The sequence below is a fragment of the Electrona antarctica genome (genome assembly GCF_951216825.1).
Source record: "Electrona antarctica genome assembly, contig: scaffold_92, whole genome shotgun sequence".
Taxonomy (NCBI): Eukaryota; Metazoa; Chordata; class Actinopteri; order Myctophiformes; family Myctophidae; genus Electrona; species Electrona antarctica.
The window spans coordinates 248,625-274,765 of NW_027638697.1; the positions used below are offsets into that span (position 1 = coordinate 248,625).

Sequence of the window (26,141 nt, forward strand, 5' to 3'; positions counted from 1 at the left end):
ATTGTCAGTAACAGGTCAGTAGATTGTAAACAGAACAGGTCTGTAGATTGTAATCAGAACAGGTCAGTAGATTGTAATAGAACAGGTCAGTAGATTGTCAGTAACAGGTCAGTAGATTGTCAGTAACAGGTCAGTAGATTATAAACAGAACAGGTCAGTAGATTGTCAGTAACAGGTCAGTAGATTGTCAGTAACAGGACAGTAGATTGTAAACAGAACAGGTCAGTAGATTGTAATCAGTAACAGGTCAGTAGATTGTAATCAGAACAGGTCAGTAGATTGTAATCAGAACAGGTCAGTAGATTGTAATCAGAACAGGTCAGTAGATTGTCAGTAACAGGTCAGTAGATTGTCAGTAACAGGTCAGTAGATTGTAATCAGAACAGGTCAGTAGATTGTAAACAGAACAGGTCAGTAGATTATAAACAGAACAGGTCAGTAGATTGTCAGTAACAGGTCAGTAGATTGTAAACAGAACAGGTCAGTAGATTGTCAGTAACAGGTCAGTAGATTATAAACAGAACAGGGCAGTAGATTGTCAGTAACAGGTCAGTAGATTGTAAACAGAACAGGTCAGTAGATTGTCAGTAACAGGTCAGTAGATTGTAATCAGAACAGGTCAGTAGATTGTCAGTAACAGGTCAGTAGATTGTAATCAGAACAGGTCAGTAGATTGTAATCAGAACAGGTCAGTAGATTGTCAGTAACAGGTCAGTAGATTGTAATCAGAACAGGTCAGTAGATTGTAATCAGAACAGGTCAGTAGATTGTAATCAGAACAGGTCAGTAGATTGTAATCAGAACAGGTCAGTAGATTGTCAGTAACAGGTCAGTAGATTGTAATCAGAACAGGTCAGTAGATTGTAATCAGAACAGGTCAGTAGATTGTAATCAGAACAGGTCAGTAGATTGTCAGTAACATGTCAGTAGATTGTCAGTAACAGGTCAGTAGATTATAAACAGAACAGGTCAGTAGATTGTCAGTAACAGGTCAGTAGATTGTCAGTAACAGGTCAGTAGATTGTCAGTAACAGGTCAGTAGATTATAAACAGAACAGGTCAGTAGATTGTCAGTAACAGGTCAGTAGATTGTCAGTAACAGGTCAGTAGATTGTAAACAGAACAGGTCAGTAGATTATAAACAGAACAGGTCAGTAGATTGTCAGTAACAGGTCAGTAGATTGTCAGAATCAGAACAGGTCAGTGAGAAAGGGAGGCATTTTCCAAGGTGTTAAATATTAACTTTTATTCAGATTCCCTGAACAGATAGAGTTCCTCTGATGGACATGTCTTTTCAGTAGCAAAGCATTAGACATCTCTGCATTAGGCTGATGAGTGAATAATGATAATAACAATAATAATAATAATAATAATATGAATGAATATGAATAATAATAATTAGCAGCATTAGGCTGCTTAATTAAGTTGGAATGAGGTCCCCCTCTTCCTCCTAAACACACTTAATGAAGTTGCAATGAGGTCCCCTCTTCCTCCTAAACACACTTAATTAAGTTGGAATGAGGTCCCCCTCTTCCTCCTAAACACACTTAATTAAGTTGGAATGAGGTCCCCCTCTTCCTCCTAAACACACTTAATTTGTAAGCTTAAATGTTGTACGTTATGCTTCTCTTTAACTCACACACATCTAGGAAAGGCACAGAGAGACTAAAATAATAGTACAAATGAAAAGAATCATTAATAATTATACATAAACAGTTAAATTACAGCAGTTGACTCAACTGTGTGCGTGCGTGCGTGCGTGCGTGCGTGCGTGCGTGCGTGCGTGCGTGCGTGCGTGCGTGTGCGCTCACTGGACGGAAATCGACACTGCAGGTTGGGTGTAGACCAAGCCCCCAGTGCAGCTCCCCAACGTTGAAGCACTGGGCCCTAGTGGTGAGAGCTGGGACTGCAGGCGGACCCGTGGAGTTATGACAAAGTGCAGCTGGGGTTTAAAATGTAGCGCTCCGTTTGCACTTCGTAGTGCAGTGCATTTTGGGTAGTGTAGTGTAACTGCAGGTTGGGTGTAGTAGTGTAGCGTAGTGCAGTGCATTTTGGGTAGTGTAGTGTAACTGCAGGTTGGGTGTAGTAGTGTAGCGTAGTGCAGTGCATTTTGGGTAGTGTAGTGTAACTGCAGGTTGGGTGTAGTCCGGGCAGGACTACAGTCGGGCGTCCGGTGCGGTCACTAGAGTCTGTGGTGGTATTTTACCCGCTGTGGAGACAGAGAGACAGACAGGTATTCTACCAGATGTGGAGACAGACAGACAGACAGGTATTCTACCAGATGTGGAGACAGACAGACAGACAGACAGACAGACAGGTATTCTATACCAGATGTGGAGACAGACAGACAGGCAGGTATTCTACCAGATGTGGAGACAGACAGACAGACAGACAGACAGACAGACAGACAGACAGACAGACAGACAGACAGACAGACAGACAGACAGACAGACAGACAGACAGACAGACAGACAGACAGACAGGTATTCTATACCAGATGTGGAGACAGACAGACAGACAGACAGACAGACAGACAGACAGACAGACAGACAGACAGACAGACAGACAGACAGACAGACAGGTATTCTATACCAGATGTGGAGACAGACAGACAGACAGACAGGTATTCTACCAGATGTGGAGACAGACAGACAGACAGACAGACAGGTATTCTACCAGATGTGGAGACAGACAGACAGACAGACAGACAGACAGACAGACAGACAGACAGACAGACAGACAGACAGACAGACAGACAGACAGACAGGCAGATACGAGCATCTATGATGCACCGTTAAAAGTAATAAAATACAAAGAATAAATTATGAAGTGTGTAGAACCCTACCCAGTGTGTATTAGTAGAACCCTACCCAGTGTGTATTAGTAGAACCCTACCCAGTATGTATTAGTAGAACCCTACCCAGTATGTATTAGTAGAACCCTACCCAGTATGTCTAAGTAGAACCCTACCCAGTATGTATTAGTAGAACCCTACCCATTATGTCTGAGTAGAACCCTACCCATTATGTCTAAGTAGAACCCTACCCAGTATGTATAAGTAGAACCCTACCCAGTATGTCTAAGTAGAACCCTACCCAGTATGTATTAGTAGAACCCTACCCAGTATGTATTAGTAGAACCCTACCCAGTATGTATAAGTAGAACCCTACCCAGTATGTATTAGTAGAACCCTACCCAGTATGTATTAGTAGAACCCTACCCAGTATGTATTAGTAGAACCCTACCCAGTATGTATAAGTAGAACCCTACCCAGTATGTATTAGTAGAACCCTACCCAGTATGTATTAGTAGAACCCTACCCAGTATGTATTAGTAGAACCCTACCCAGTATGTATTAGTAGAACCCTACCCAGTATGTATTAGTAGAACCCTACCCAGTATGTATTAGTAGAACCCTACCCAGTATGTATTAGTAGAACCCTACCCAGTATGTATTAGTAGAACCCTACCCAGTATGTATAAGTAGAACCCTACCCAGTATGTATAAGTAGAACCCTACCCAGTATGTATAAGTAGAACCCTACCCAGTATGTATAAGTAGAACCCTACCCAGTATGTATAAGTAGAACCCTACCCAGTATGTATAAGTAGAACCCTACCCAGTATGTATTAGTAGAACCCTACCCAGTATGTATAAGTAGAACCCTACCCAGTATGTCTGCAATCCTCCTGATGGCTGTCCTGTCAGCTCTGTACTCGTTGTGTTCACCTCTGGAAGCATGAAGACAGTATTTCATTGAGACACTTCAGCTCAGATTGACCATAAACCATTTATTGCAAAGCTATTGCATGTTAGTATGGCGGTGGCTCTGCTCATGTGATGAGGCCGGGGATGTGGGCCGTTCACGCAGACGCCGCACAAGCTGCTTGACAGCTCAGCATGGAGAAAGAGTAGTGAGCTGAGGCTGCTTAAGTAGGCCGCCTGAATTGCACTGTGGGAATGAGGGCGTGGCCTGGAGAGGCAGTTGATTTAAAGGACCTATAACAATTTCTGTTTTTGGGGCTCCCATATGTGTTTTCTATCCCCACAAATAACCAATTTTGAACAATCAGGCTTTCATATCATATTGGTGCTTTAATGGAAATTGCTCTCAGGAACAGCTCAACTGATATACACACATACTGCATATAATTAATAACCATCTGCCTTCTGTGCCGCAATGAACTAACGCTAGGCTTGATTAGACACACACACACACACACACACACACACACACACACACACACACACACACACACACACACACACACACACACACACACACTGTCCTGTCAGCTCTGTACTCGTTGTGTACAGAGCCTCTGGAAGCATGAAGACAGCATTAGACACACTGACGTGACGTCCAACCCAGGGGGTCACCTTGGTTGACCTCCTACAGAGGTCGGGGGTCACCAACATGTCCTACAGAGGTCGGGGGTCACCAACATGTCCTACAGAGGTCGGGGGTCACCAACATGTCCTACAGAGGTCAGGGGTCACCAACACGGCTGTACCGTGGCAGAGACCTGGTCATGTCTGTGGCAAATGTTCCATCTCTCAGAGTTACAGACCTGTTGTGATCATTCAGAGCTATCTATTTATGGTAATATTACTGTCCACTCATCCGTGGCAAAAATGGAATGTTGTGTCCACCACAAGCCAACATGGCGATGAGCCCTGATCCTACCACCAGAGAAGAGGCTGTAATAATAATACTAATACATTTTATTTATAAGGTGCCTTTCAGGGCACTCAAGGTCGCCGTACAGGTTAAAGAGAGTTGATACAAAAACACAGTTAAAAGCAAAACAAAACTAGGGCACAGCTTGCAGCAGAGGTCAGCCATATGCCTGCCTAAACAGGTGGGTTTTGAGGTGAGTTTGGAATATGGTGATAGATTCCATGTTTCTGATGTCAGGGGGGAGGGAGTTCCAGAGGTGAGGGGCAGAGCGGCTGAAGGCTCTTGACCCCATGGTGGAGAGACGGGCTGGGAGGACTTTCAGAGTGATGGAGGAGGCAGACCTAAGAGACCGGGTGGGGATGTTGACGTGGACAAGGTCAGACAGGTATGGGGGGGCGATGTTATGAATGGCTTTGAATGTATGGAGGAGGATCTTGAAGTCGATACGGTATTTGATGGGGAGCCAGTGGAGTCGGTGTAAAACTTGTTGCTGTGTCACCATTATACTGGTCCTACCACCAGAGCCTGTGTCACCATTATACTGGTCCTACCACCAGAGCCTGTGTCACCATTATACTGGTCCTACCACCAGAGCCTGTGTCACCATTATACTGGTCCTACCACCAGAGAAGAGCCTGTGTCACCATTATACTGGTCCTACCACCAGAGCCTGTGTCACCATTATACTGGTCCTACCACCAGAGCCTGTGTCACCATTATACTGGTCCTACCACCAGAGAAGAGCCTGTGTCACCATTATACTGGTCCTACCACCAGAGCCTGTGTCACCATTATACTGGTCCTACCACCAGAGAAGAGCCTGTGTCACCATTATACTGGTCCTACCACCAGAGCCTGTGTCACCATTATACTGGTCCTACCACCAGCGCCTGTGTCACCATTATACTGGTCCTACCACCAGAGCCTGTGTCACCATTATACTGGTCCTACCACCAGAGCCTGTGTCACCATTATACTGGTCCTACCACCATGTGTCACCATTATACTGGTCCTACCACCAGAGCCTGTGTCACCATTATACTGGTCCTACCACCAGAGAAGAGCCTGTGTCACCATTATACTGGTCCTACCACCAGAGCCTGTGTCACCATTATACTGGTCCTACCACCAGCGCCTGTGTCACCATTATACTGGTCCTACCACCAGAGCCTGTGTCACCATTATACTGGTCCTACCACCAGAGCCTGTGTCACCATTATACTGGTCCTACCACCATGTGTCACCATTATACTGGTCCTACCACCAGAGCCTGTGTCACCATTATACTGGTCCTACCACCAGAGCCTGTGTCACCATTATACTGGTCCTACCACCAGATAAAAGCATGTGTCACCATTATACTGGTCCTACCACCAGAGCCTGTGTCACCATTAAACTGGTCCTACCACCAGAGCCTGTGTCACCAGTATACTGGTCCTACCACCAGAGCCTGTGTCACCATTAAACTGGTCCTACCACCAGAGCCTGTGTCACCATTATACTGGTCCTACCACCAGATAAAAGCATGTGTCACCATTATACTGGTCCTACCACCAGAGCCTGTGTCACCATTATACTGGTCCTACCACCAGATAAAAGCATGTGTCACCATTATACTGGTCCTACCACCAGAGCCTGTGTCACCATTATACTGGTCCTACCACCAGAGCCTGTGTCACCATTAAACTGGTCCTACCACCAGAGCCTGTGTCACCATTATACTGGTCCTACCACCAGAGCCTGTGTCACCATTAAACTGGTCCTACCACCAGAGCCTGTGTCACCATTATACTGGTCCTACCACCAGAGCCTGTGTCACCATTATACTGGTCCTACCACCATGTGTCACCATTATACTGGTCCTACCACCAGAGCCTGTGTCACCATTATACTGGTCCTACCACCAGAGCCTGTGTCACCATTATACTGGTCCTACCACCATGTGTCACCATTATACTGGTCCTACCACCAGAGCCTGTGTCACCATTATACTGGTCCTACCACCAGATAAAAGCATGTGTCACCATTATACTGGTCCTACCACCAGAGCCTGTGTCCCTATTATACTGGTCCTACCACCAGATAAAAGCATGTGTCACCATTATACTGGTCCTACCACCAGAGCCTGTGTCACCATTATACTGGTCCTACCACCAGAGCCTGTGTCACCATTAAACTGGTCCTACCACCAGAGCCTGTGTCACCATTATACTGGTCCTACCACCAGAGCCTGTGTCACCATTAAACTGGTCCTACCACCAGAGCCTGTGTCACCATTATACTGGTCCTACCACCAGAGCCTGTGTCACCATTAAACTGGTCCTACCACCAGAGCCTGTGTCACCATTATACTGGTCCTACCACCAGAGCCTGTGTCACCATTATACTGGTCCTACCACCATGTGTCACCATTATACTGGTCCTACCACCAGAGCCTGTGTCACCATTATACTGGTCCTACCACCAGAGCCTGTGTCACCATTATACTGGTCCTACCACCATGTGTCACCATTATACTGGTCCTACCACCAGAGCCTGTGTCACCATTATACTGGTCCTACCACCAGAGCCTGTGTCACCATTATACTGGTCCTACCACCAGATAAAAGCATGTGTCACCATTATACTGGTCCTACCACCAGAGCCTGTGTCACCATTAAACTGGTCCTACCACCAGAGCCTGTGTCACCATTATACTGGTCCTACCACCAGAGCCTGTGTCACCATTAAACTGGTCCTACCACCAGAGCCTGTGTCACCATTATACTGGTCCTACCACCAGATAAAAGCATGTGTCACCATTATACTGGTCCTACCACCAGAGCCTGTGTCACCATTATACTGGTCCTACCACCAGATAAAAGCATGTGTCACCATTATACTGGTCCTACCACCAGAGCCTGTGTCACCATTATACTGGTCCTACCACCAGAGCCTGTGTCACCATTAAACTGGTCCTACCACCAGAGCCTGTGTCACCATTATACTGGTCCTACCACCAGAGCCTGTGTCACCATTAAACTGGTCCTACCACCAGAGCCTGTGTCACCATTATACTGGTCCTACCACCAGAGCCTGTGTCACCATTATACTGGTCCTACCACCATGTGTCACCATTATACTGGTCCTACCACCAGAGCCTGTGTCACCATTATACTGGTCCTACCACCAGAGCCTGTGTCACCATTATACTGGTCCTACCACCATGTGTCACCATTATACTGGTCCTACCACCAGAGCCTGTGTCACCATTATACTGGTCCTACCACCAGAGCCTGTGTCACCATTATACTGGTCCTACCACCAGAGCCTGTGTCACCATTATACTGGTCCTACCACCAGAGCCTGTGTCACCATTATACTGGTCCTACCACCATGTGTCACCATTATACCTTTGTCTGTTTCCACACTCACTCCAGACTCGGTCGGACAGAAAACTCTCTGTATTATAACGTTTTCCCCCGTAAACGAATGCTCTACTTTGTCGTTCTATGTCACACAAACGTAGCAAAACAAATGCAATTTTTTGCTATATTTGAATTGGAATCTATACTTACATCCTCAGCTTTGTTACTGCTCCCAGTCGAAGCAGGAATCTATACTTACATCCTCAGCTTTGTTACTGCTCCCAGTCGAAGCAGGAATCTATACTTACATCCTCAGCTTTGTTACTGCTCCCAGTCGAAGCAGGGCAGATAAGGCGTTCTTTTGGGTATCGGATGAAAGTGCTTCATAGGTGTGTAGCTCCCCTGTGTGGTGAAAAGACAGAACAACAGGGAGGGTTGATTGACTAGAATAGTAAAAAAACATTAAAGAAATCACACCTGTGTGAAGTGAGGGGCGCTCTTATCATCGTACATCATCATGACTTGACATGTCCATTTGCTCAGACACATATTGACGTAAATTCTCCATTCATTGTCAATGGGAATTTAACAAAAATACAGATTGGCTCGTCTACATAGGCCTATGATGTAAATTCTCCATTCATTGTCAATGGGAATTTAATGTTTGTGTTAGGCCAAAAATCTACACTATTAGCTGAATATAGAGAGAAAATAAAGTTTAAGTTTACGTAGAACATGTTTTACCTGACAGGATGAGGCTGGTCGCTAGGCTCCGTAAAGCAGGGACAAACTGTTTGTCCGAGAACACCCGATGTCGCTCCTCACACAGGTGGCTGAACACGACCTGGGCGGACACACACACGCACGCACGCAGAAACTTATGGAATACCTTTTTTGTTGTGTTTTGGGTCAATGTATTAATTTATGTTAGGTAGCCATGTAATAAGCGGGATAATATCTGGCCAGGTGGATGTTGGCATATAATTCACCTTCAGGGAGTTATATATCCCGACAATGACCACCTAGCCAGATATTACCCCTTACTTATAGCATTCTATGTAGACATAGCACTATAGCCTATAGTATATATGCATAATTTAATTATATAGATATTCTACTGGCTTTGTGCCAAGGACCCACAGAATGATAATGTATTTTAAGGACCCACAGAATGATAATGTATTTTAAGGACCCACAGAATGATAATGTATTTTAAGGACCCACAGAATGATAATGTATTTTAAGGACCCACAGAATGATAATGTATTTTAAGGACCCACAGAATGATAATGTATTTTAAGGACCCACAGAATGATAATGTATTTTAAGGACCCACAGAATGATAATGTATTTTAAGGACCCACAGAATGATAATGTATTTTGGCCGCAGACCTCCCCACCTGAGAAGCTTTTGTGCCACCAGGGACCACCAGGGACCGCCAGAAGAGAATTTTTGTGTTAAATAAGGCAAAACACTTTCACGATTTTTCTAAAATGTTCAAAAGATGCGAGCTTGTATATCATTATCTGCTATATATATATATTAGAACTGCTGTTGTCAACAACTAACCTTGTATATCATTATCTGCTATATATATATATTAGAACTGCTGTTGTCAACAACTAACCTTGTATATCATTATCTGCTATATATATATTTAGAACTGCTGTTGTCAACAACTAACCTTGTATATCATTATCTGCTATATATATATATTAGAACTGCTGTTGTCAACAACTAACCTTGTATATCATTATCTGCTATATATATATATATATTAGAACTGCTGTTGTCAACAACTAACCTTGTATATCATTATCTGCTATATATATATATATATATATTTGTAGAACTGCTGTTGTCAACAACTAACCTGATACGTGTCTATGAAGGGCCGCAGCAATGCGCGCAGGAAGGAAGTGGTCTGTAGCCCCGCCTCTGCCTGCATCACTTCCTGTTGGCCGGTGTGGACCGCCCCACATTTGCTCAGAAGGGAGCATGCCTCCTGGAAGTCCTGTCATAACATGTTATAGTAGGAAGTCCTGTCATAACATGTTATAGTAGGAAGTCCTGTCATAACATGTTATTGTTATAGTTGGAAGTCCTGTCATAACATGTTATAGTAGGAAGTCCTGTCATAACATATTATTGTTATAACATGTTATAGTAGGAAGTCCTGTCATAACATGTTATAGTAGGAAGTCCTGTTATAACATGTTATAGTAGGAAGTCCTGTCATAACACATTATAGTAGGAAGTCCTGTTATAACATGTTATAGTAGGAAGTCCTGTTATAACATGTTATAGTAGGAAGTCCTGTTATAACATGTTATAGTAGGAAGTCCTGTCATAACATGGTATAGTAGGAAGTCCTGTTATAACATGTTATAGTAGGAAGTCCTGTCATAACATGGTATAGTAGGAAGTCCTGTTATAACATGTTATAGTAGGAAGTCCTGTCATAACATGTTATAGTAGGAAGTCCTGTCATAACATGTTATTGTCACAGTAGGGATGCACAATATCATCGAAATCAGCCATATCGGCCATAAAAATCGGTATCGGATGGGTCTCAAAATAATCCAGATTATTTTCACAGATATTGATGACACTATAGACTAGCACCGAAGTCTGACGTCACTTTCAGTAGAGGGAGCCAGTCCACAGGTTCATGTGTTTTTGAGTGGTGTAAACCACTCCTACAACTGGCTTTGTTAGTCTGTCTGTCTGTCTGTCTGTCTGTCTGTGCAGAAAAAATTAGCATGGTTGCTACGGTCACCCAGTTCACCCGGGTGTGATTTCATTACGTCAGACATTACGTCAGACCACAGCTGATCAGGCTATATAAGACCTTACACCACTCAGTTCACACGGGTGTGATTTTTTTATTTGCATTGAAATCCCCATAGGGGGATTTTACGTCGCTTCATATAAGAACTGTGTTTGAAAAATAATCTGGCCTTTCTGTCAGGGGGGTGGCTGTGCGTCGTTATTGATGTCCATTCATATTTGATACAGCCAGTTTCTGGAGAAAATGGAATTAATGTGGCCGCAAAAGCCTTGAAACTACAATGAAAGCAATGGCGCTGCTAATATACGTCACGTCCAGCTGTCAACAAATTGTTCCTGAGATTCCTCGTTGACGTGTGCGTGCGTGCGTGCGTGCGTGCGTGCGTGCGTGCGTGCGTGCGTGCGTGCGTGTCACTTACCTCAGAGCGCCTGTGAGGAACGAAGATGAACTCGTTGGAGAAGACCTCCTGGAGGAAGCTGAAGTAACTCAGGAGATCATCTGAGAACACACAGATGACACGGTGTGTGCGTGTGTGTGCGTGCTCTGGGTGACCAGCAGGGGTCTCCCTCCTACCTGTGTGTGTGCTCTGGGTGTAGTTCATGGCCGTGGCCAGCAGGGGTCTCCCTCCTACCTGTGTGTGTGCTCTGGGTGTAGTTCATGGCCGTGGCCAGCAGGGGTCTCCCTCCTACCTGTGTGTGTGCTCTGGGTGTAGTTCATGGCCGTGGCCAGCAGGGCGGGGCGTACGAACACGTGCAGCGTCTGATTCCTGTACGATCCCACCGTGAGCACGGCCGCCGCTCGCCTGGCCACGCCCTCCTCCACCTCCTCCTCCTCCCCACTGATTGGCCGCCTCCCCGCCGGCCCCTCCTCCTCCAGCAGGTAGACACGACCCTCAGTGCGGCGGGCCACGGCGTGATGGAGCGCCATGCTGGATGACATCACGTCTGAGGCGGGCGCGTGTTCTGCATGGCAACGTTTTGACATGAGCCGTTAGTTCAACGACCCCAAAGTGGGGTCCGGGGACCCCCAGGGGTCCTTGAGGGAGTTCCAGGGGGTCCCCAGCTATATGGTAGTTAGGAACCAAATGGACCCTTATGGGTCTGTAACTCTGAGAGGGTACAAATGGAACCAAACATTGGTTCCATTTGTACCCTCTCAGAGTTAAATTACAACATTGATTTTACAATGAATTGGGGGTTCCAGAGATAGAAATGCCATTAAATGGGGGGTCTATAGACTAATGCATGTCAAATTGGGGGTCCTTGAAATTAAACGGGTTGAGAATCACTGCTAGAGCCGTAAACATCTTCTCTTATTGGGGGGTCCCTGGCATATATTTTCAAATGGGGGTCCGCGGGGCTAATTAGAGTCAATTTGGGGGTCCTTTGGGACATGAAAAAGCTTGGGAACCCTAAACCCTAAACTCCAACGCCAACGACCCTAAACTCACTGAACGCCAACGACATAGCATAGCACCCGTTCGTGCGGCAGATCTGTGCTCGATTGGTTTTGCCTGCAGCCAGATGGAGGCCATGCCCACAAAGGAGGGGCCTGCGGGGGGGGGGGGGGGGTCATTTATAGGCCTTTATCGCGTATTTACGTCTCAGTTCGATCGTATTGAACAAAGCGACTCAGCGGCAAATCTGCGTTACCGCCCGGTCGAAATATGATTGCTTCTTCTATAGTTTATATAGTATATATATATAGTTAATATGAATGCTTCTATCTATAGTTTGTCAAAATGTTACGTCACCAAACGAAGGGTGGCGTCTGCAAAGCTAGCGGCGCCATTTTTGTGGGATTTAAACACTAGCCCACATGACTCAGAATAGAGTGACGGTGGTCTGTTTTCTCGTTCCTGGCGACAATGCAGTGACCAACACCAGGATGGAAAGAAAAAACATCGGGCTCGACATACCTTACTGTTACAAGCACCATTTGTGAGATGTCAGTTTGGTCGTTTGTTGAACTCCCTCTGGTGTTTAAAAAAAGAACGCACACGGATAGTCGCTCACTGTGTAAACAAACCAGACAATCCCAGAAGTATGGCGGCCGCTACCACGTCACACACATATGTTGACGCCCCTCAAGGAGATTTTGGTACGCTACTACGCTCTATAGACTCTTAGATAGATGTTGTTGACATTAGCTTTAGCCGATCCTCGCTAGCTGTTTGAGGGAGGCGGAAATGGCTTTCTCCTACAGGCGAAATAGAACGAGAGTCTATGGTGGCAGTCACCGACTTCAGGGTACTGCCCCTGGCAGTCATTATCCATCCATCCATCCATCCATCCATCCATCCACTCACCAGGCCAGTTTAGGCGAGCTCCAAAGTCCAGCGCCAGCTGCCTGAGCCAGAGGGTCCTCTGGACCAGTTGGTCCCACGGCAGACCCTCCTCCGTGGGGGTGAGGAGGGTGGGTTTCTGGTCCCACGGCAGACCCTCCTCCGCGGGCTTCTGGAGCAGCAGGCAGGCCATTAGGGACCAGGGGCTGAGCACAGAGCTCTCCTCCTGGGCCCGCAGCACCAGGTGAGCCAGCCAGCTGACGCAGTCCTCGGTGTCTGTGCTGGGCCTCTGAGGGAGGTCCCTGAGGGGTGGATGGGAGACTCAGTGAGTGTCTGTGCTGGGCCTCTGAGGGAGGTCCCTGAGGGGTGGGCCTCTGAGGGAGGTCCCTGAGGGGTGGGCCTCTGAGGGAGGTCCCTGAGGGGTGGGCCTCTGAGGGAGGTCCCTGAGGGGTGGGCCTCTGGGGGAGGTCCCTGAGGGGTGGGCCTCTGAGGGAGGTCCCTGAGGGGTGGGCCTCTGAGGGAGGTCCCTGAGGGGTGGGCCTCTAAGGGAGGTCCCTGAGGGGTGGGCAAATGGTGCATTTATATAGCGCCTTTATCCAAGGCGCTTTGCATTGTGCATTACATTCACCCATTCACACACACATTCATACACCGATTGCGGCGGAAGCCATGCAAGGTACCAACCAGCACATCGGGAGCAATTTGGGGTTCAGTGTCTTGCCCAAGGACACTTCGACATGTAGACAGGAGGAGCCGGGATTCGAACCGCCGACCCATGGATCATTGGACGACCTGCTCTACCTCTTGAGCCACAGTCGCCCCAGACGTGGGCCTCTGAGGGAGGTCCCTGAGGGGGTGGGCCTCTGAGGGAGGTCCCTGAGGGGTGGGCCTCTGAGGGAGGTCCCTGAGGGGTGGGCCTCTGAGGGAGGTCCCTGAGGGGTGGGCCTCTGAGGGAGGTCCCTGAGGGGTGGGCCTCTGAGGGAGGTCCCTGAGGGGTGGGCCTCTGAGGGAGGTCCCTGAGGGGTGGGCCTCTGAGGGAGATCCCTGAGGGGTGGGCCTCTGAGGGAGGTCCCTGAGGGGTGGGCCTCTGAGGGAGGTCCCTGAGGGGTGGGCCTCTGAGGGAGGTCCCTGAGGGAGGTCCCTGAGGGGTGGGCATCTGAGGGAGGTCCCTGAGGGGTGGGCCTCTGAGGGAGGTCCCTGAGGGGTGGGCCTCTGAGGGAGGTCCCTGAGGGGTGGGCCTCTGAGGGAGGTCCCTGAGGGGTGGGCCTCTGAGGGAGGTCCCTGAGGGGTGGGCCTCTGAGGGAGGTCCCTGAGGGGTGGGCCTCTGAGGGAGGTCCCTGAGGGGTGGGCCTCTAAGGGAGGTCCCTGAGGGGTGGGCAAATGGTGCATTTATATAGCGCCTTTATCCAAGGCGCTTTGCATTGTGCATTACATTCACCCATTCACACACACATTCATACACCGATTGCGGCGGAAGCCATGCAAGGTACCAACCAGCACATCGGGAGCAATTTGGGGTTCAGTGTCTTGCCCAAGGACACTTCGACATGTAGACAGGAGGAGCCGGGATTCGAACCGCCGACCCATGGATCATTGGACGACCTGCTCTACCTCTTGAGCCACAGTCGCCCCAGACGTGGGCCTCTGAGGGAGGTCCCTGAGGGGGTGGGCCTCTGAGGGAGGTCCCTGAGGGGTGGGCCTCTGAGGGAGGTCCCTGAGGGGTGGGCCTCTGAGGGAGATCCCTGAGGGGTGGGCCTCTGAGGGAGGTCCCTGAGGGGTGGGCCTCTGAGGGAGGTCCCTGAGGGGTGGGCCTCTGAGGGAGGTCCCTGAGGGAGGTCCCTGAGGGGTGGGCATCTGAGGGAGGTCCCTGAGGGGTGGGCCTCTGAGGGAGGTCCCTGAGGGGTGGGCCTCTGAGGGAGGTCCCTGAGGGGTGGGCCTCTGAGGGAGGTCCCTGAGGGGTGGGCCTCTGAGGGAGGTCCCTGAGGGGTGGGCCTCTGAGGGAGATCCCTGAGGGGTGGGCCTCTGAGGGAGGTCCCTGAGGGGTGGGCCTCTGAGGGAGGTCCCTGAGGGGTGGGCCTCTGAGGGAGGTCCCTGAGGGAGGTCCCTGAGGGGTGGGCATCTGAGGGAGGTCCCTGAGGGGTGGGCCTCTGAGGGAGGTCCCTGAGGGGTGGGCCTCTGAGGGAGGTCCCTGAGGGGTGGGCCTCTGAGGGAGGTCCCTGAGGGGTGGGCCTCTGAGGGAGGTCCCTGAGGGGTGGGCCTCTGAGGGAGGTCCCTGAGGGGTGGGCCTCTGCGGGAGGTCCCTGAGGGGTGGGCCTCTGAGGGAGGTCCCTGAGGGGTGGGTGGGAGACTCAGTGAGCCTGGGCAGCATTGCTTTTGGGGTTTATGATCCGGTCGGGAGCGAATTATATTGTTCCGTCATGTTCTGTCTGGTTCCGTCATGGTCTGTCTTATATATACAGAGTTGCCACAAAAGCAATTCACCCTTTTGTCAAGACCCGCCCGTGGCTGTGCCCCTCTTCGAACCCATTGGTTGCCGTTTCGTGGTTGGACAAAAATCTCCTCTCTCTCCATCCACTACCATTGAAATAAGATGTTTTTCAGTTGCTTCGTATTGATATTCTGTGAGTTCAGTTCTTATATTAAACTGTCAGTGGTGTCAGTAAAAAGGAACATCACAGGTGACTGCAGGGCAGATGTTTGTTTTTAGTTTTTTCCAAAAATTATATTTTAGCAAATTCAATATAAGCAAGGCGGAACAAGGGCGGAACAAAGCAGAAAGAGCCTGCTGGTTGGTCAGTCAGGGACCAATCAGAAAGGCTGACAAAGGGTGAATTGACAAAATAAACGGTGTTCAATTGAACCAACCAATACCAACCAATACAGCTGTCAGCTGTCGCTGACAGCTGTCAATCACCCCTGTACCAGGCCTGTTACCTTTCTCATGATAAGGAAATCACATGTTACATTTTCTTTTCATAAAAATAACAATAATGCACAGGTTAAACAAAGCAGGATAACATAAGCATGTGCTGTTGTCACAACTGTACCATGGAACGAGGTTGTACTGCCCCTAGTGGAACGAGGTTGTACTGCCCCCTAGTGGAACGAGGTTGTACTGCCCCCTAGTGGAACGAGGTTGTACTGCCCCCTAGTGGAATGAGGTTGTACTGCCCCCTAGTGGAACGAGGTTGTACTGCCCCTAGTGGAACGAGGTTGTACTGCCCCTAGTGGAATGAGGTTGTACTGCCCCTAGTGGAACGAGGTTGTACTGCCCCCTAGTGGAATGAGGTTGTACTGCCCCTAGTGGAATGAGGTTGTACTGCCCCTAGTGGAACGAGGTTGCACTGCCCCCTAGTGGAATGAGGTTGTACTGCCCCTAGTGGAATGAGGTTGTACTGCCCCCTAGTGGAATGAGGTTGTATTGCCCCTAGTGGAATGAGGTTGTACTGCCCCTAGTGGAACGAGGTTGTACTGCCCCCTAGTGGAATGAGGTTGTACTGCCCCCTAGTGGAACGAGGTTGTACTGCCCCTAGTGGAACGAGGTTGTACTGCCCCTAGTGGAATGAGGTTGTACTGCCCCTAGTGGAACGAGGTTGTACTGCCCCTAGTGGAATGAGGTTGTACTGCCCCCTAGTGGAATGAGGTTGTACTGCCCCCTAGTGGAATGACGTTGTACTGCCCCTAGTGGAACGAGGTTGTACTGCCCCTAGTGGAACGAGGTTGTACTGCCCCTAGTGGAACGAGGTTGTACTGCCCCTAGTGGAATGAGGTTGTACTGCCCCTAGTGGAATGAGGTTGTACTGCCCCTAGTGGAACGAGGTTGTACTGCCCCTAGTGTAACGAGGTTGTACTGCCCCCTAGTGGAACGAGGTTGTACTGCCCCTAGTGGAATGAGGTTGTACTGCCCCTAGTGGAACGAGGTTGTACTGCCCCCTAGTGGAATGAGGTTGTACTGCCCTAGTGGAATGAGGTTTTACTGCCCCCTAGTGGAATGAGGTTGTACTGCCCCTAGTGGAACGAGGTTTTACTGCCCCCTAGTGGAACGAGGTTGTACTGCCCCTAGTGGAATGAGGTTGTACTGCCCCTAGTGGAATGAGGTTGTACTGCCCCTAGTGGAATGAGGTTGTACTGCCCCTAGTGGAATGAGGTTGTACTGCCCCCTAGTGAAATGAGGTTGTACTGCCCCTAGTGGAACGAGGTTGTACTGCCCCTAGTGGAATGAGGTTGTACTGCCCATAGTGGAATGAGGTTGTACTGCCCCTAGTGTAATGAGGTTGTACTGCCCATGAGGTTGTACTGCCCCTAGTGGAATGAGGTTGTACTGCCCCTAGTGGAACGAGGTTGTACTGCCCCTAGTGGAACGAGGTTGTACTGCCCATGAGGTTGTACTGCCCCTAGTGGAATGAGGTTGTACTGCCCCTAGTGGAACGAGGTTGTACTGCCCCTAGTGGAACGAGGTTGTACTGCCCCTAGTGGAATGAGGTTGTAATACCCCTAGTGGAACGAGGTTGTACTGCCCATAGTGGAATGAGGTTGTACTGCCCCTAGTGGAACGAGGTTGTACTGCCCCTAGTGGAATGAGGTTGTACTGCCCCTAGTGGAACGAGGTTGTACTGCCCCTAGTGGAATGAGGTTGTACTGGTTGTAATGCCCCTAGTGGAACGAGGTTGTACTTCCCCTAGTGGAACGAGGTTGTATTGCCCCCTAGTGGAACGAGGTAGTACTGCCCCCTAGTGGAACGAGGTTGTACTGCCACCTAGTGGAACGAGGTTGTACTGCCCCTAGTGGAACGAGGTTGTACGGCCCCCTAGTGGAACGAGGTTGTACTGCCCCCTAGTGGAACGAGGTTGTACTGCCCCTAGTGGAATGAGGTTGTACTGCCCCTAGTGGAACAAGGTTGTACTGCCCCTAGTGGAACAAGGTTGTACTGCCCCTAGTGGAATGAGGTTGTACTGCCCCTAGTGGAATGAGGTTGTACTGCCCCTAGTGGAATGAGGTTGTACTGCCCCTAGCGGAATGAGGTTGGACTGCCCCCTAGTGGAATGAGGTTGTACTGCCCCTAGTGGAATGAGGTTGTACTTCCCCCTAGTGGAATGAGGTTGTACTGCCCCTAGTGGAATTAGGTTGTACTGCCCCCTAGTGGAATGAGGTTGTACTGCCCCTAGTGGAATGAGGTTGTACTGCCCCCCTAGTGGAATGAGGTTGTACTACCCCTAGTGAAATGAGGTTGTACTGCCCCTAGTGGAATGAGGTTGTACTGCCCCTAGTGGAACGAGGTTGTACTGCCCCTAGTGGAACGAGGTTGTACTGCCCCTTGTGGAACGAGGTTGTACTGCCCCCTAGTGGAATGAGGTTGTACTGCCCCCTAGTGGAATGAGGTTGTACTGCCCCCTAGTGGAATGAGGTTGTACTGCCCCCTAGTGGAATGAGGTTGTACTGCCCCCCTAGTGGAACAAGGTTGTACTGCCCCTAGTGGAACGAGGTTGTACTGTCCCCTAGTGGAATGAGGTTGTACTGCCCCTAGTGGAACGAGGTTGTACTGCCCCTAGTGTAATGAGGTTGTACTGCCCCTAGTGGAATGAGTTTGTACTGCCCCTAGTGGAATGAGTTTGTACTGCCCCTAGTGGAATGAGGTTGTACTGCCCCTAGTGTAATGAGGTTGTACTGCCCCCTAGTGGAACGAGGTTGTACTGCCCCTAGTGGAACGAGGTTGTACTGCCCCCTAGTGGTACGAGGTTGTACTGCCCCTAGTGGAATGAGGTTGTACTGCCCCTAGTGGAACGAGGTTGAACTGCCCATAGTGGAATGAGGTTGTACTGCCCCTAGTGGAATGAGGTTGTACTGCCCCCTAGTGGAATGAGGTTGTACTGCCCCCTAATGGAATGAGGTTGTACTACCCCCTAATGCAATGAGGTTGTACTGCCCCGAATGTAATGAGGTTGTACTGCCCCTAATGGAATGAGGTTGTACTACCCCCTAATGAAATTAGGTTGTACTGCCCCCGAATGTAATGAGGTTGCACTGCCCCTAATGAAATGAGGTTGTACTGCCCCCGCATGGAACGAGGTTGTACTGCCCCTAATGGAATGAGGTTGTACTGCCCCCTAGTGGCCGTACCTTGGAACGAGGTTGTACTGCCCCCTGGTGGTCGTACCTTGGAATGAGGTTGTACTGCCCCCTGGTGGAATGAGGTTGTACTGCCCCCTAGTGGAATGAGGTTGTACTGCCCCTAGTGGAATGAGGTTGTACTGCCCCCTGGTGGCCGTACCTTGGAATGAGGTTGTACTGCCGGCGGTTCACCTTGCCCTGCGTCAGCTGTCTGACCGACAGCGGTAGGCCAAAGGTCACGTGCATACTGCCATAGTTCTCCTGCAGTACCCTGGTAGCCCTCAGCAGACCCTGGACGCACGCACGCACACACACACACACACACACACACACACACACACACACACACACACACACACACACACACACACACACACACACACACACACACACACACACACACACACACACTTAATCATCAATTATATTAGGACTATGCGATTACTTTCTCTTCTCTTGTACCCTTTTACAGGTATCTGTATCTGTCTGTCTGTGTCCCACATGGAGATCTCTGTATCTGTCTGTCTGTGTCCCACATGGAGATCTCTGTATCTGTCTGTCTGTGTCCCACATGGAGATCTCTGTATCTGTCTGTCTGTGTCCCACATGGAGATCTCTGTATCTGTCTGTCTGTGTCCCACATGGAGATCTCTGTGTCTGTCTGTCTGTGTCCCACATGGAGATCTCTGTATCTGTCTGTCTGTGTCCCACATGGAGATCTCTGTATCTGTCTGTCTGTGTCCCACATGGAGATCTCTGTATCTGCCTGCATCTCTGCCTGTGTGTGAAGAGTGCAAACTGACTGTGAAAAGTGGACTGATTAAGTAATCAATTGGCAGGTGTGTGGTTGCCGATGGCAATCAATTGGCTGAGGCAGAGGCTGGAAATTGCACAGGTGATGGGATTTAGGCTGATTAGGCCCACTGGCAGAGCCTGACCAGAGACTTTTGTGGTGGTTCTGGAGAACCGTGGGTCCGACCGACTCGATAGCAGGCACTGCACTCCCTGTGGGTGTGTGGCAAATGGTTCTCGAGTTACGTGCATTACAACCGCACACACGCATGCACGCATGCACGCACGCACGCACGCACGCACGCACGCAGACAGAGACGTGGCGCATTTATACTAGGATGAATTTCCAAAACTTTTCCAAAACGTTTCCAGAATATTTAAAGGTATAGTACAGACAACATTTAAGCCTAAATTCACAGTGTGTTTACCAAGGTGGTCTCTGGGGGTTTGGGGGTCCCTGGGGGTCCCCAGAGGAGGTGTACAGTGTGTTTACCAGGGTGGTCTCTGGGGGTTTGGGGGTCCCTGGGGTTCCCTGGGGGTCCCCAGGTGTACATTGTGTTTGCTAGGGTGGTCTCTGGGGGTTAGGGGGTCCCTGGGGGTCCCTGGGGGTCCCCAGGTGTACAGTGTTTACCAGGGTGGTCTCTGGGGGTTTGGGGGTCCCTGGGGGTCCCCAGGTGTACAGTGTTTACCAGGGTGGTCTCTGGGGGTGTAGGGGTCCCTGGGGGTCCCCAGGTGTACAGTGTTTACCAGGGTGGTCTCTGGGGGTTTGGGGGTCCCTGGGGGTCCCTGGGGGTCCCCAGGTGTACAGTGTTTACCAGGGTGGTCTCTGGGGGTTTGGGGGTCCCTGGGGGTCCCTGGGGGTCCCCAGGTGTACAGTGTTTACCAGGGTGGTCTCTGGGGGTTAGGGGGTCCCTGGGGGTCCCTGGGGGTCCCTGGGGGTCCCCAGGTGTACAGTGTTTACCAGGGTGGTCTCTGGGGGTTTGGGGGTCCCTGGGGGTCCCTGGGGGTCCCCAGGTGTACAGTGTTTACCAGGGTGGTCTCTGGGGGTTTGGGGGTCCCTGGGGGTCCCTGGGTCCCCAGGTGTACAGTGTTTACCAGGGTGGTCTCTGGGGGTTTGGGGGTCCCTGGGGGTCCCTGGGGGTCCCCAGGTGTACAGTGTGTTTACTAGGGTGGTCTCTGGGGGTTTGGGGGTCCCTGGGGGTCCCCAGGTGTACATTGTGTTTACCAGGGTGGTCTCTGGGGGTCCCTGGGGGTCCCCAGGTGTACAGTGTTTACCAGGGTGGTCTCTGGGGGTTAGGGGGTCCCTGGGGGTCCCTGGGGGTCCCCAGGTGTATAGGGTTTACCAGGGTGGTCTCTGGGGGTCCCTGGGGGTCCCCAGGTGTACAGTGTGTTTACCAGGGTGGTCTCTGGGGGTTTGGGGGTCCCCAGCAGCTCGCGGGCCAGCAGACCCTCCTCCAGAACGCGGTCGTAGCTGATGCTGATTGGAACCAGAGTGATGTCATAGACCTGACCTTTGAAGAACGGCTCCAACACCATGTGCATCATACCTGCGCACACACACACACACACACACACACACACACACACACACACACACACACACACACACACACACACACACACACACACACACACACACACACACACACACACACACACACACAACCGCAGACAAGAGCATTATGAATAGCATTGTGACAATTGCCGATCTACAACAAGCTTGCACACACACACACACACATGCACACACACAAGTGCACACACGCGCACACACACACACACACACACACACACACACACACACACACACACACACACACACACACACACGCGCATGCACGCACGCACGCACGCAGGCACACACACACACACACACACACACACACACACACACACACACACACACACACACACACACACACAGTGAGATTATAAGACTCACCTAATTTGGGCGTCAAAGATTTGAGTGTGCGACTCCGCAGTCCCTCCACATAGAACTCCAGAGGAGCCGAACCGCTCTGTGCACAATAACATGTTTATATCAGTGTTAATGTACACATATTAACACAATAACATGTTTATATCAGTGTTAATGTACACATATTAACACAATAACATGTTTATATCAGTGTTAATGTACACATATTACACCATGTGTAAAACATTTTTAATATCATTTTTATCCCATGATTTTGTAACCCATTTTTCACCCCTATGTCAATTATCTAATGTGATCCTGGGCTCTACACACCCTCCGCCAACCTGGGGAGAGCAACGGACTTCAACTCATGCTTCCTTCATGCCTGAGTGTCCAAGTCGCTCCTTTACACCTGACAGGGGGGAGTTTCCCTGGTTGGACGTAGCACGTCGAAGGAACTCGTTATTCCAACCAGTTCCTTTCCCCTCCATCAGGCTGGCCAGTGGGAGGCAGTTTAGAGACAAGGATTACTGCATGTTTTTTGTGAGGGTACCTACCCTAGGGGACACGGGGAGAACATGTGAAGGTACCTACCCTAGGGGACACGGGGAGAACATGTGAGGGTACCTACCCTAGGGGACACGGGGAGAACATGTGAGGGTACCTACCCTAGGGGACACGTGGAGAACATGTGAGGGTACCTACCCTAGGGGACACGGGGGGAGAACATGTGAGTGTAGCTACCCTAGGGGACACAGGGGGAGAACATGTGAGGGTACCTACCCTAGGGGACACGGGGAGAACATGTGAGGGTACCTACCCTAGGGGACACGGGGAGAACATGTGAGGGTACCTACCCTAGGGGACACCGGGAGAACATGTGAAGGTACCTACCCTAGGGGACACGGGGAGAACATGTGAAGGTACCTACCCTAGGGGACACGGGGAGAACATGTGAAGGTACCTACCCTAGGGGACACGGGGAGAACATGTGAAGGTACCTACCCTAGGGGACACGGGGAGAACATGTGAGGGTACCTACCCTAGGGGACACCGGGAGAACATGTGAAGGTACCTACGCTAGGGGACACGGGGAGAACATGTGAAGGTACCTACCCTAGGGGACACGGGAAGAACATGTGAAGGTACCTACCCTAGGGGACACGGGGAGAACATGTGAAGGTACCTACCCTAGGGGACACGGGGAGAACATGTGAAGGTACCTACCCTAGGGGACACGGGGAGAACATGCAAACTCCACACAGAAAGGCCCTTTCGCCAACCCTGTTGGCTGTAAGTACATTATTATGTTTACAAATGTATTTACACATATCAAACCTCTCTGTACACAATATTATGTTTATATCATTATAATGTTTAGATCAATGTGTAGATCTTGTAGATCAGCATTTTATTTTCTTCTTTTAAATATATAAATATTTGAGAGACTTATTTGGGCCAAGTACAGAGCCCTGTGGTACTCCTGTCAACTACTGTAAGTATGTCATCTCTGCCGCCTATTAAGCAGACATCTTACCCTCACGATGGTGTTGACATATTCAGACATCTTACCCTCACGATGGTGTTGACATATTCAGACATCTTACCCTCACGATGGTGTTGACATATTCCGACATCTTACCCTCACGATGGTGTTGACATATTCCGACATCTTACCCTCACGATGGTGTTGACATATTCAGACATCTTACCCTCACGATGGTGTTGACATATTCCGACATCTTACCCTCACGATGGTGTTGACATATTCAGACATCTTACCCTCACGATGGTGTTGACATATTCCGACATCTTACCCTCACGATGGTGTTGACATATTCAGACATCTTACCCTCACGATGGTGTTGACATATTCCGACATCTTACCCTCACGATGGTGTTGACATATTCAGACATCTTACCCTCACGATGGTGTTGACATATTCAGACATCTTACCCTCACGATGGTGTTGACATATTCAGACATCTTACCCTCACGATGGTGTTGACATATTCAGACATCTTACCCTCACGATGGTGTTGACATATTCAGACATCTTACCCTCACGATGGTGTTGACATATTCCGACATCTTACCCTCACGATGGTGTTGACGTATTCAGACATCTTACCCTCACGATGGTGTTGACGCACTCACACATCTTACCCTCACGATGGTGTTGACGCACTCACACATCTTACCCTCACGATGGTGCTGACGTATTCAGACATCTTACCCTCACGATGGTGTTGACGCACTCACACATCTTACCCTCACGATGGTGCTGACGTATTCAGACATCTTACCCTCACAATGGTGTTGACGCACTCACACATCTTACCCTCACGATGGTGTTGACGCACTCACACATCTTACCCTCACGATGGTGTTGACGCACTCACACATCTTACCCTCACAATGGTGTTGACGCACTCACACATCTTACCCTCACGATGGTGTTGACGCACTCACACATCTTACCCTCACAATGGTGTTGACGCACTCACACATCTTACCCTCACAATGGTGTTGACGCACTCACACATCTTACCCTCACAATGGTGTTGACGCACTCACACATCTTACCCTCACGATGGTGTTGACGTACTCACACATCTTACCCTCACAATGGTGTTGACGTACTCACACATCTTACCCTCACAATGGTGTTGATGTACTCACACATCTTACCCTCACGATGGTGTTGACGTATTCAGACATCTTACCCTCACGATGGTGCAGACGTATTCAGACATCTTACCCTCACGATGGTGTTGACGTACTCACACATCTTACCCTCACGATGGTGTTGACGCACTCACACATCTTACCCTCACGATGGTGTTGACGTACTCAGACAGCACAGCCCAGTACAGCTTGTCAGCGCCGATGCTCCGGCGGATGAAAAAGGCTCCGGAGCGACGCAGGATCTCGCCGACCAGCGCCATCCCCGCCAGAGCTGCAGGAAGACAGGCGGAGTAGGCGGGGCCACAGTTGAAGGAAGCGGCACAATCTGTATTCTTTTAACGATGAATAAAATACAGTAATTTTGGACAATGTGCATTATGGTACACTGGTCTCTAATGAAACGATACCATCTGGTTTGAAATATTACTGGTCTCTAATGAAACGATACCATCTGGTTTGAAATAGATACTGGTCTCTAATGAAACGATACCATCTGGTTTGAAATAGATACTGGTCTCTAATGAAACGATACCATCTGGTTTGAAATAGATACTGGTCTCTTAATGAAACGATACCATATGGTTTGAAATAGATACTGGTCTCTAATGAAACGATACCATCTGGTTTGAAATAGATACTGGTCTCTAATGAAACGATACCATCTGGTTTGAAATAGATACTGGTCTCTAATGAAACGATACCATCTGGTTTGAAATAGATACTGGTCTCTAATGAAACGATACCATCTGGTTTGAAATAGATACTGGTCTCTAATGAAACGATACCATCTGGTTTGAAATAGATACTGGTCTCTAATGAAACGATACCATCTGGTTTGAAATAGATACTGGTCTCTAATGAAACGATACCATCTGGTTTGAAATAGATACTTGCGAACTCCAGCAGCGATGACAGGCACGGGGAGGTCGTAGGTGAACAGGATGTAGGAGATGACCAGGAAGTCCACGTAGCTTCTGTGATTGGGCATCAAGATGACCGGATGCTCCTGAATGGCTTCCTGCAGCTGTGGGAGGAGCCAAACCACAATATGGGAGGAGCCACACCACAATATGGGAGGAGCCAAACCAACAATATGGGAGGATCCAAACCACAATATGAGCCAAACCAAATAAACAGCACTGGGTGGTTGGTACCATAAACACCCCCTGGTGGTTGGTACCATAAACACCCCCTGGTGGTTGGTACCATAAACACCCCCTGGTGGTTGGTACCATAAACACCCCCTGGTGGTTGGTACCATAAACACCCCCTGGTGGTTGGTAACATAAACACCCCCTGGTGGTTGGTACCATAAACACCCCCTGGTGGTGGTACCATAAACACCCCCTGGTTGTTGGTACCATAAACACCCCCTGGTTGTTGGTACCATAAACACCCCCTGGTGGTTGGTACCATAAACACCCCCTGGTGGTTGGTACCATAAACAGCACTGGGTGGTTGGTACCATAAACACCCCCTGGTGGTTGGTACCATAAACACCCCCTGGTGGTGGTACCATAAACACCCCC

The 26,141-nt window shown here is 49.5% G+C and overlaps 1 protein-coding gene across 2 annotated transcripts in view; it reads right to left on the reverse strand.

The window, feature by feature from the left end:
- Positions 1-1,429: 1,429 nt before the first annotated feature.
- gnpat2 (glyceronephosphate O-acyltransferase 2) overlaps positions 1,430-26,141 on the reverse strand; it is a 29,905-nt gene continuing 5,193 nt past the window's right edge. For both annotated transcript variants that reach the window (XM_079530730.1, XM_079530729.1), the window contains exons 4-16: positions 25,507-25,636; positions 24,756-24,883; positions 21,948-22,023; positions 21,401-21,552; positions 19,374-19,504; positions 13,130-13,407; positions 11,511-11,783; positions 11,240-11,319; positions 9,904-10,044; positions 8,774-8,873; positions 8,338-8,431; positions 3,671-3,732; positions 1,430-2,209 (exon numbers count right to left, since the gene is read on the reverse strand). In XM_079530730.1, coding sequence (XP_079386856.1) covers positions 2,157-2,209; positions 3,671-3,732; positions 8,338-8,431; positions 8,774-8,873; positions 9,904-10,044; positions 11,240-11,319; positions 11,511-11,783; positions 13,130-13,407; positions 19,374-19,504; positions 21,401-21,552; positions 21,948-22,023; positions 24,756-24,883; positions 25,507-25,636 — 1,698 coding nt within the window. In that variant the 3' untranslated portion in view covers positions 1,430-2,156. The remainder of the gene's footprint in view (positions 2,210-3,670; positions 3,733-8,337; positions 8,432-8,773; positions 8,874-9,903; positions 10,045-11,239; positions 11,320-11,510; positions 11,784-13,129; positions 13,408-19,373; positions 19,505-21,400; positions 21,553-21,947; positions 22,024-24,755; positions 24,884-25,506; positions 25,637-26,141) is intronic.